The following is a 12044-nucleotide window of genomic DNA, read 5'->3' on the forward strand; positions in this document are numbered from 1 at the left end:
GGGAGACTGGGTGTTATATTAGGACGTGGAGAGCACTACATCGCATATGTAAGAGCTGTGAAAGATTGAACGATTACGGAAGGACTGCGGCTTTGATGAAGCTTTACACACCGACTACAAATGAGGACAAATTGACCCGAGTTTACCTACAGTAGTCCCTGAACCTCACTTTAACTGTGTATGTGACTGAAAGTCTCTAACCATTCATTTGTGCTCTTTGCCGTGAGCGTCTGGTACTCTCGCTTTTAGCACCTTGAGATTGTGAGGCAAAAAAAAATTTGAAGAGTTCTAAGATCAGTACATTTATTATATTTGTTTGTATCCATTTTCTGTGAAGGTTTTCTCAAAGTTTTTAGTTCCAACTAGTTTTTCTTCATCCGTTCAATCACAAATTAAGAGTACTGGATTAAGTCTAATGAATTTTATGGAATAGTTTCCCCCAAACATTTACACATTGTCTATTTCATATTGAACACAAAATCAGAAATTTCTATATTTAATCTTTTTTAAATTTCAAAATGAATAAAAAAATATATATATAGCAAAACATGTATATTTAAACAAGAAACTTTAACAAAAAGTAGTCTATATGAAGCCATGCTCTGTGTGAGCAACCTGAAATCATTATTCACTGACAAACCAAGAGCATGATCATTCAAAACAGTTTTGTGAACTGAATCAATTGATTCACTGAAAAAGATTCGACTTAAGAGAAGAATTGATATCAAAACTCAGAGAGTTCACACAGTCAAGATTTTCAGTGAAAAATGACTAAATGTATGACTGTTTCTCACACAAAGCAATAGCTTCAGAGGACTTTAATCATACTTTTATTGTTCCAGGTGTCATTTTGGAGCTTGACAGCTTCAGTCCTCATCCAAAGTGATATTCTTAAAAAAAAAAAAAAAAAAAACTCCTTTCATGTTTTATGGAAGAAAGAAAGTCAAACGTGTTTGGAATAGAGGGTGAGTAAATGACAGAAATGTCATTTTAGGGGTGAATTTCCTGAACACTTTATAGCTTAAGTTTAACACCTACTTCAGTTCCCATCATACAATGCGGCATTGATCAGTTATATGGTTTACTGTTTTCTGTTTTCACTTATTCTGTTGTTGTTGCTCCCTGTTATTCATCATGAGTATTAGCTCTGTAGTCATTGTTTCGGTGGATGTAATGCAAAGTGCAAGTTTATTTCCCTTAATCCCTGTGCGGGCCCTGAGGTCTGTGGATCAGAATTTGCTGATGGCTACACACACTCATTTTCATACTAGAGGTGACCGATCCTTTCAGGCCGTTGCTCCTAGCTCCTTGGAACGATCTTCCACCCTCTTTGCGCTCTATTGACTGTGTTGATACCTTCAAGTGCAAACTAAAGACTCATCTATTTGTTCAGGTTTCAAATGAGCTGCTTTTGGGTTGATATGATTGTGTATTATATTATGTTTGATGTATATTATCTGTTATGAAGCACTTCTGTCTGTGAAAGGTGCTATGGAAATAAAGCTAGCTTACTTACAATTTAACTGGATTGAATAAGCTGAAGCAAAGTAAGACATACCTATTTTTTCATGTATTGATTCATAAGTAAAGCAGATTATAAAAAGTTCAATCAACGTTCTACTTTTACACATGATAAAACCACTTTTTAAGGCACAAATTAAATTTAAAAGAATGGTTTACCCTAAAATGAAAAGTGAATTGTCACCAATTATTCATTCTCATTTCCTTCCAAACTCACAAAATATCTAATTCTACAAAACGTTCATAAAGTAACCGAATGCTTTAATCCAAGCCTTCTGAAGAGACATGATCGTTTTATATGATGAACAGATTTAATTTACGTTTTATTCACATGTAAACACTGATCATACATAGAGCCGTCATAGATGGTAAACAGAAGCTCTTTGCCACTTGATTCATATGGATATCTTTAACAAGAGAATTTCAATTGAGAGACATAAATCTCTCAGATTTCATAAAAAAATATCTTTATCTTTGTTTTGAAGATGAACAAAAGTTGAATGGGTTTGGAACCAACGTCTTTTTCTTATTAAACTCAAAGGGAGAACAGTTGCTCTTTGTTTTAAGTGAAATTCCAATGGTTTTTGTGTGTGTGTGTGTGTGTGTCATGTCACGTCTTACTGCGAGTGCTGCACGTATGGGTGTCCATAAATGACAAGGCCATCCTCTCGTCCTCCTGCAGAGTGCTCTGATCAGTGAAACTGCGCTCCATGGAGCCCATCATATTACTCTTCTCCTGTCTGTAGGTAATGGGGGTCTTATTCATGTTCACCGGCTTCCTACTGAGGAGGCAGAGAGAAGAGGACGAGGACAGAAGGGGGGTGGGGGTTAGAGATATGGAACGTGAAGGAAATGAGAGAGAGAGATGGGGCGAGTTAGGGGAGTTGGTGAGAGAGAAAGAGAAAATCATCACTCTGCTGCCACCCCCCCTCTCCAAAAAGCACACACAGAAAGCCATGAGAAATGATGATGTGCAATGGAGAAGAAGCCACTTACGGATAATAAGAGTATGAGTAGTAATCCCTTCTGGAGAGAGAGAGAGAGAGGAAAAAAAAATAGAAGAAGAGAAGAAAGGGGAAAAAAGAGAACAAGAAGAAGAAGGGACATGAGATGCAAGCACTGGCAGAGCTCTGATTAGAGTGAAAAATGGCAAGCCGTCAGCAGCTTGCATTTGCCACGCGAGTAATGGGACGCATGCAGATATGCACAAAACCTCAGCCAGAGCGGGAAATGGCGGCCTAATCAAATACGTCTTGTTGCTTTTAACGAGTTTAACAAGGAGGCCTGCTGAGAGGGACTTTTATATGCGCTCTCTGCAATGGCACAATCTAACCCAATATCCGCTAAATTTTCCAATGAATTGCTCGGAGAACACTTCCATCTGCATTCGCATTACAAACATTCTTCAACTCCGTTTTGGGGTGCATTTGGATTAAATGGCTTAAAATGTACTGTCTTACACAAAGGCCCGGTATCTCTCTTTCCATTTTAGTGGGAAGGACTCCCATCGCTAACTGAAGTAGGCGCGTTACTGTGACACTTTATCTCCGGCTAAATGGCTGAGCTGAAGGTTTGCTGCACTCAAACGTTTAGCTTACATAAACGTTTTTTTTTTCTTCTTTTTCCCAGCAGTCAGAGAATGAAAAAAGAGAGTCTGAGGAGGTATGTTCTGATCATTTTTTTTATGTAAAAAATCAATAAAATGTTCAAATGCAAACAATTTTAAAATACCACATAAAACTCTAGCCAAAGGTGGTCAATATGGTTTGTTTCTGGCAGCTGGTTAAAAGATGGATCCCCTCCTGCTTAACCAATGTGGTCTAGCATCCCTATACTACTGGTAACAAGTTTGGAATAATTAAGTTTTTAGGGTTTTTTTTTCTAATGTTTTTGGAATTAATCTCTTAATATTATGTCAACAGAGGCTTACAAATAAACAGTAATAGTCTGAAATATTAACTGAACATTGCTGGTTTTCTATTCTAATTTATTCTATAATTTAGCTTTACCATTATAATGTTTGTGTTGTGGATTATGTGTCAATATGCCTGTATTGTACAACAAATTGCCTTTCGGGAACATTAAAGTTTTCTTTAAGTCTTACAGAAATGCAATAAATCACATTTTAAAATATATTAAAATACAATAAAAAAATCTATTCCAAGCATCTGACCAGTAGTGTAAACATGTTGAGGGTCCACCAGGTTAACCACTTAAATCAGCAAGGAATGCATCATATACTGTATAGTTTTTGGTTGACATTAGATTTTTTAAGAACACTATTTTTAGACGAAATGGTAAAGTATATTTTATTTAATATATTTTCTAATTGTAACAACAACAAAAATAATACTTCATTATTATTATTAATCTCACCCCTGCTTTCACAGAAAGGCTTAAGCTTAGTCTCAGACTAAAATGCATCTTTGAGCTGTTTTAATTGAGAGCAACTTGCAGTGATATATTTTAAAATATGTCAATGCCAATGTTTTGTCTCAAAACGCTCACAAGTAATGTTTTTTTTTTTTTCTAAGTCATATTTATAAAAGCTACTTAAATGCCTTAATTGAACTAAGGTCTTATTACTGGCTTAATCTAAACACTGTCTGTGAAACCAGGTCATCATTTTACTATTGGTATAACACTATTTCTTTAGACAAAATATTATATACATTTTTAGATATATTTCTATATATTATACAATGTTATATATACTGTACATTATAATTTATATTATATAATATTATAATTTCTTAAGTAAATTGAATAAAAATAATGATCAGCTTATCATGCAAGACTAAACAGCAATAAAGTGTAAAATAACAGCCTCTTGGCAATCACCATTCATGCATGCGAAAAATTCATATGAAACACAGAATGTGAATGTTCTTTATCGGTTGCTGAAGATGAATCTATGAGATGACCATTGCGTAGATTCATCTCCAGTGATTGAGGAACGAGAGGCCCATGTCTCTCACTCGCCACGAAATCTGATGACCTTTTGAGAACCGTGGGCTAATTATCTCTGAAAGCACACTTTTTCCATCCCAATTACGGGCTCATTTCTGGTTCAGGGCGGCAGCGGGCAGGGCCTAATTAAGTGAGTAATTGAATTGCATTTCTCTTTAATTAAATATTTCACACTCAGATAATCTCAGAAGATGAAAACCCCTGGCAATCTCCCCACAGATGCACATGAGAAAGCAGGGGAGTACCCTTCGACTAAGCCGAACAATCGAAGCCATAAACTGGAATGGGTAGGTTTAAGTTAGTCATAGCTGAACACACAATAGCCTGGTCTCTCAGGAACACATTAAGTCTCATTTAAATAGCACCTTTACCAGAAATATTTTAAAATAGCCCACAGGCTTATAACTCTCAGCATCTATAACATAAAGGCATAGGAAATTTTGAAGTATTATGTAATATTAAAATGTACTAATGTCACTGCATACAATGAAATATAATATACATTTTTTTATTGAAATATAATTTAAAAACACCTTTCAAAAGTTTGGGGTACGTAAAAGATGAATGTTTTTGAAAGAAGACTTTCATGCGCACCAAAGCTGCATTTATTTGATCAAAATACAGTAAAAACAGTAATACTGAGAAAAATATTATTACAATTTACAATGATTAAAAAATGATTACCACTGTGAAAGTTCAAAAGAACAGCTTTAATTTCAAATATAAACCTTTTGCAATGTTATACAAGTCTTTACTGTCACTTTTGATCAATTTCATGCATCTTTGCTGAATAAAAGCATTCATTTCTTTTGAAAACCCCCAACATTTTTATGAAAGTTTTATGAAACCAATGACAATGAAATTGCATGTGAAATTGCGACTTAAATGTACAAATACGTTTTGCATCACAGCATGCTTTGGCTCTCACATCTTCATTCTGACCAGTAGAACTCACCCTTTTTTAATGATTATGATAATGGCCCCGAGTAGCAGTATCAGGACCACCAGCCCACCAGCACACACTCCTAGGATGAGCCCCATCTCCTCTGAGCGCTGAGTGACCTCAAGAGCTCGCTGATGGTCTTTACAGGCGGCTTAAGAACACACACAAACATAACTTTTAAAGACAGCAGCAACTGTTTACATGCAAATAAAAACAGCATGAATTAACATATCAACCAGCAAAGAAATCAAAAACAAATACATTCAAAGGAAAGACATTCAAATGAGGCCTGAAGGAAAATAACAGTTTATACTGCGCCAGATTAAGATGGTCACACTGATCACAGCTATGTTAATCATGGTCTCAACACTAAAGGCCCATTCACACAATGACTATAAGAAGATATACTGTAAGTTTTAATAATGCTATAATAATTGGGCAGTCCACACCACAACTAAAACAGAGGAACGATATAATTGGAATCGCTTTCAGAGCGATTTTTTTTTTCCAGCTGATGAAAGATACAAACACTGGCAGACAATCAGAATCCAACTCGAGCATTCAAAGTGGCAGACGCCACAGAATTGCAGTGAACTCTTCTAAAAAAACCAAAAAACAATGTTATCATGTCTTGGCTGGATGCTATAGTTGTCATTATCTTAATAGTTATCTTAGTAATACTTAGTGTGACTTAAGAGATAACAGGGCTAAAAAGTGGTTTGTTGTCTCTAACAAGACAGTGACGGGGTGAAGACAGAAAAATGAGATGTTTCGAGCAAACGGATGGTGCAGCATTGACAAGATTAAACCAACTTGTACCAAGCTAGAAACCGTGTAAAACAGAAAAACAGATTTTAGCTGATTCTTCTGAAGGTTTAAACATATTAAAAGTGAAAAACAGAAAACAAGAGACCTATGGCTATCCACTGACAGATTGTCAATTTTGGCTTGCTTCGTGCACACTTTCTGAGTAAATAGCCTCTACTATTATCTAGGGCTGAGTCTAAACCCAAAATGCATTCACGAGCCATGGTGAAAGAAATGAAAGATCTCTGGCAATTCTGAGGGGTCCTTCTATCTCTCATCATGAGATGTTTCTCTACTGTACCACGCAGATTGCACGCCTCTTCTGTGGCTCGAGTAACTACACCAGGTCAGCTATTTATCCCAGGCACCTGTCTCCATTGACAGCGTGTGGGCAGGGGTCATTTCACAATTGGATGCTTCTGGGGAAAGCATGACTCTGTCACAACAGAAAATAAGACTGTGTGATCCAAGAGAGAGCAAAGAGAAAGTGTGCATATGCAGCGGAGCCCGAGGCAAATTTCCCTGACCTGGACACGCAGCAGCTGGACTATTTATACGGTTTTCACACACTCATGCTTGTACGGGAATGTTTTCCATGTTTTTGTGGGTTTTTATGTGCTGATATTCTGTATATTTTGCTGTTTTTATAAATACAGTACATCAAATTTAGTTATTAATAGTTACAGGATTTTCCAAATGAGGTTGTATGCCACATCCTAATCATAATGAAACATATACAATATTATGATAAATGATATAAGACAGAATTAAAAAATATACTTCCTAATCTTCCTTGGACAAAAAAAAAGAAGCTATTTCATTGGCTAACAGAACCACTACGCTGAAATTATATATACGACTGTTTAATATTGTCTTAAGAATTTGTTATTGTTGAAAAAAAAAAAACTTTCTTGTAATTGTAAATAAAAATAAAGTGTTATTGTTTTTAAAAAAAACTACCAACTTTGGTAATTTTTTACCAAAAATTCGTACAAAATATAGGTACAATAGGTACAATTTTTTACCAAAATTACCAACTTTTTGGTAATTATAAATATCACATAGAAAAGTTGCACAGGCAATCAACAGGCATATGTTCGTTGCAATTAAATTAAGTTGAAGAACAAAAAGTACAAAAACAAAAACTTAAATAAAAATAAATCAAAGCTAAATATGAATATTTAAAAAAATAATACAAAAAATAAAAGCTAATTATAAATATTAATAAACAATAAAATGGTATTTAAATAATATTAAAATACCACTTGAAATGCAAAATTTGTATACATAGTTATTATACAGAAAATAACTTATAATTAGCATGATATCGTGGCATGCTGCTCACAGGCTAACCTGCCTATCAAAACGTCTTAGCAAAAGGCGAACAAGAAAATATTTTTGATTAATTCAAACAAAATATGGTACAATAGGCTTTATGATGATAAAATATCTGATATTTTCTCTCTCTTTACTCTCATCTATGCCATAAAAAATAACATTTTGGCTTCATGTCATATGGCAACAGTAGAAGGAATTATGCGAGACACATTAAGTTCTAATTATAATTTACAATCAAGTGGTCCATGAAATATATCAAGCAGACATTTTCCTCGCGGCAGACTTTCAGCTGTTACACTATCTATTTAATTGGCAGAGGAGAGCAGGTCTGTTGCCACATCAATTTACGACTAATGGCAAAAAAAGAAAGATAAACTCACAAGCAAACAACCTGTGACATAATCCAACCTCCCCTTCCCCTGCAAATGACAAGAAACTGAGTGTAATTTCCAACCACACTGAAGCTATTTAAAATAATAGCGGGTTGCTTGCTAATGGGGCCATGTGTCCTTAGACTAATCAAAGTGGAAGTCCTATTGTACGTCTTGTTGAAGAGAGACTAGAGATCTTCTTAGTGTTAGAAGCCTGGTGTTAGCGTTTCCTTAAGGTCTCAGTGGCCTGAAAGCTGCAGGGCTCTATGAAAAAGAGAGTGAGCTGAGGCCTGAGGAAAAAGGTCAGCTTTAGGGCTCTCCATGCAAGGCCAAGCCTAAAAATAAATCATAAGCATGTGGAGGGATGTGGGGCAGTAAGAAAAAGAATTTGCCATGGCACTCTCTGCTCCCTCAAATGCCAAAGGCAGTTTCAAAACTTCCCCATCTTTCTGCAACAACGGTTCACTCCGTGTTGGGAAGAAAACCGCATGAGGAGCTTTGTTTTTTGACTTTTTTTCTGTTGACTGGCATTGGATTGATGGCACTGGATTCAGTGAAAAACAAAAGGAGAAATTCTAAAGATCGTGCTGGTTGTTTTAATTACAATGAATCATTTGCTGAAAAGATTCAAATCAAAAGAAAGATTGACTCAACATTTTAAGTGAATAATGACTTCAATTTCAGTCTGTTCCTCCCACAATGCTATTGTATGACTTGTTATAAAACGTTTATGGAGTGTAGTTGTATGGACTACTTCTACGATAACTTTATGGTACTTCAGAGTTTTCGAAGCTTAAGAGCCTCAGTCTTCCATGCTGTTAAAAAGAAGGCAAAAAGTGACCAGCATAATTACACTTAACATTTATTTTTGAAGGTCATACAAGTTTGTAACGATATAAGAGATGACAGATTGTTCAAAGTGCTCAAAGTGGAAGGAGAAGAGTTTAAAAAAAGCATAATTCTAGACCATTCCAACCCTTTCAATCCAATGCAACTTTCTATGTGATAGACTTTAGACATCTTAAGACCCCCCATGGAGACCCCCACATTACTCTAAACTTGAGAAGTCAGACTCACACAGGAACCTTTTGAAAAAAGCCCAACCATGAATTATCTTAGAAGAAACTATTCTTTTTATAGAGTATAGTGAGTGCTTTGGTGCATATCTACACAGACACAGGCACAGATTTGTATCTACGGCACCAATACAGAGTTTGTCTGTGATGATAACAATATTGAATATACATTGGATCTAGATGTCTTGCGTCTAAAATTAAAAGCTCTGAAAACTGCTAAATAACAAAAATCTTTTCCAAAAATGGCGAGACAGTGTGAAATGTAAATAACAATTAATAAAAAAAAAATATTTAAGTGAAAAAACCCCAGAAATCAATGATTTGCAAATACTTTTTGAATTACAATTAAAATGAAATGAAGATAATATTTTATATAATTGTGTCTATATTGTCTTTTTGACCAACAATATCTTAGCATATTAAGAAGCAAACTAAATTTTTTTTTTCATTTTAAGCATAAACCTCTGCAAATTTAAACCATTAAAAAAACAAACAAAAAAAGACAATGATATAAGATATTGTGTCAACATTATAACCCATACGATAACAAGCAGGAACAATACTCCAAACATAAGATAAAATACAAATGCATAATCTGTTTTAGTCGAGCATAATCTTCACAATATCAGCTAAATCATGAGGTATTCTTAATGAGGTATTAAATATATTCATCACAGGAAATATAGATGGGAAAACATCCATTAAAGTTTGATGCAAACCCGATCAGATTTTTAGTTTCCTTTCAGAATATCAATTAAGCCCAACACAGGCATGAAATTTGTTTCAAGATTAATGTGAGCACCTGCTGAGCGAACCAAAAGTGGAAATTAGCACTTGGAGTTACAACGAAAGTCTATTGTTCTGTGAAGATTGCCAAGGGAATGGTAATTAAACTGTCACCTGCGCAAGGAAATTGGAGTCTTGGCAGCTTAGTTTTGTAAGACTATGCAATTCCGTTGCATTTTGAGCCCATCAGGGTGCTCATTTTCTTCTGGACCTTAATCGTTGATTCATAGGAAATGTATGTGGCCAATCAAAACCAACAGCCGCAAATTGAGGATTTTGTTGACAAGTTGGATTCCTTCTTGTCATTGAGAGACCCTAATATATGAATAAAACACAGTGAAACTGTTTATTGCCCTTCTGTTTGTTAGCGCACTGCTAATTTGTTTAATCGTTCTTTCCTGTTGGGAAAATCGATAGAGCTCTATTCTGTTCATCAATATGTCGGCGTGTTAGCCCACATCCCAAATGTGTATCTGTCTGTGCCCACTGAGCAGATGGGACGACAGAACTGGCATAAAATGTCCACTTCCTCCAATCGGCTTCACGCTCAAGAAGGCTAGTCGTCACCCTCAGTCACCCAGTCTGAAAGAAAGCCAGGTCGATTTAGGCGGGAGGCTGTGCTCACTAACGTCCACAATACCGTCCTGCTCGTACTGAACCCTGATGCCGTTCGATAGAGGGGAGTGCAGTTCTTTTTTTGTTGCCTTGACAGGAATCTATGCCTCCTGAAACTTTTCATCTTCCTCTGAGGGGCCTGACAGATGTACTGTATTGACAGGCACAGGTGACTCCATCAGTGGTGTTTGATGTGAAGGTCTGTCTTCTGACCGGACAGGGACCCGAAAACCGATCTCTCTCTCTGCCTGCATGCTGCGGCGTGTCTTTGCCTAGACTGTCTGCCCCAGACAAATCTGCTTTGATACACTCCACTCCCCTACCGCAAGCAACCAAAACAAACATGATGAAAGAGTGACCTGTTCTCCGTTAGTGCCCTTGTCTCCAGGAGGGAAAGGGGGCGGGGGATGTATAAAGGAAAAAATCTGTTTGTGTCTAGACGTCAAATTTCACTGTAAACCAATACACATCCCAAAGCCGTACACTGTGCCCTTTAGGGAATTCACGGACGTTCGCAACTCAGGTTGGAAGCAAAAGTGCACATGTAAGATTAGCTAGTGAACCATTATGGAGTATTTCTCAGCTCTGAAAGGTTTGAGCAATGATCATAGAGCTGGACTACTGAGCTGGAAGAGGGAAACCACTTTGAAACCAATACCAAGCAACGTCCCTTTAGGCCGGGTGAGATCACTCAGTCACAACATGATGAATGGGGAAATCCATTTTGTTTTTTGTTTTCTATAGATTGTGTTGTTACGGTGTACAGGTACAGGACATTTTCCGTCAATCAGAGATATGCATTTAACACTGAAACACAACAAAATGCAATATGTACTGTAATCAAAATACACTTGAAAATCACATGGCAAAATGCCTTCATATTAAAGGAGTAGTTCACTTTTAAAAAAACTTTTGCTGATAATTTACTCACCCCCATGTCATCCAAAATGTCCATGTCATTCTTTCTTCAGTCGAAAAGAAATTAAGATTTTTTATGAACACATTCCAAGATTTTTCTCCATATAATGCACTTTACTGGGCACCAAACGGTTCAAGGTCCAAAAGACAGTTTCGGTGCAAACCGCAAACTGTTCAAAGGGCTTTAAATGATTCCAGACGACGAATAAGGGTCTTATCAAGCGAAACGATCGCTCATTTAAAAATAAAATAAAAAAAGTTTAATAAGCACAAATGGTCGCCTGTGATGCGCATTCGTGACTCTCCTGTTCGAACTTTCCTGAGTCAATTCGTTCATTTCGTTTGTTGAATGAACCAAATGACACGAAAAAAGATTCGTTCATTTTGATAAACGAGTTCGAACAGGAGAGTCACGAACGCGCATCACAGAACAGAGCAAGGCGAGCATTTAAGGTTATCAAGCTTAAACTTTGTTATTATTTTTTTAAATGAGCGTCTCTCGAAAATCATCGTCTGGAATCGTTAAAGACCTTGAACCATTTGGTTACCCGTGAAGTGCATTAAACGGAGAAAAATCCTGGAATGTTTTCATCAAAAACCTTCATTTCTTTTCGACTGAAGAAAGAATGACATGGACATCTTGGATGACATGGGGTTGAGTAAATGATCAGCAAACGTTCTTTAAAAGTGAACTACTCC

The 12044-nt window shown here is 36.3% G+C and overlaps 1 protein-coding gene across 10 annotated transcripts in view; it reads right to left on the reverse strand.

Annotated features, from left to right (window-relative positions):
- The window catches only part of ptprub (protein tyrosine phosphatase receptor type Ub), a 223210-nt gene that overhangs the window by 39918 nt on the left and 171248 nt on the right, over nucleotides 1-12044 (reverse strand). For 6 of the 10 annotated variants that reach the window (XM_039679817.2, XM_039679812.2, XM_039679815.2 and 3 more), the window contains exons 14-16: nucleotides 5447-5585; nucleotides 2518-2547; nucleotides 2143-2303 (exon numbers count right to left, since the gene is read on the reverse strand). In XM_039679817.2, the coding sequence (XP_039535751.2) occupies nucleotides 2143-2303; nucleotides 2518-2547; nucleotides 5447-5585 (330 nt within the window). The remainder of the gene's footprint in view (nucleotides 1-2142; nucleotides 2304-2517; nucleotides 2548-5446; nucleotides 5586-12044) is intronic. The other 4 variants (XM_039679822.2, XM_039679818.2, XM_039679811.2 and 1 more) reach the window with 3 other exon arrangements.

This window comes from Pimephales promelas, chromosome 12, assembly GCF_988280905.1.
Source record: "Pimephales promelas chromosome 12, fPimPro1.hap1.1, whole genome shotgun sequence".
Classification (NCBI taxonomy): Eukaryota; Metazoa; Chordata; class Actinopteri; order Cypriniformes; family Leuciscidae; genus Pimephales; species Pimephales promelas.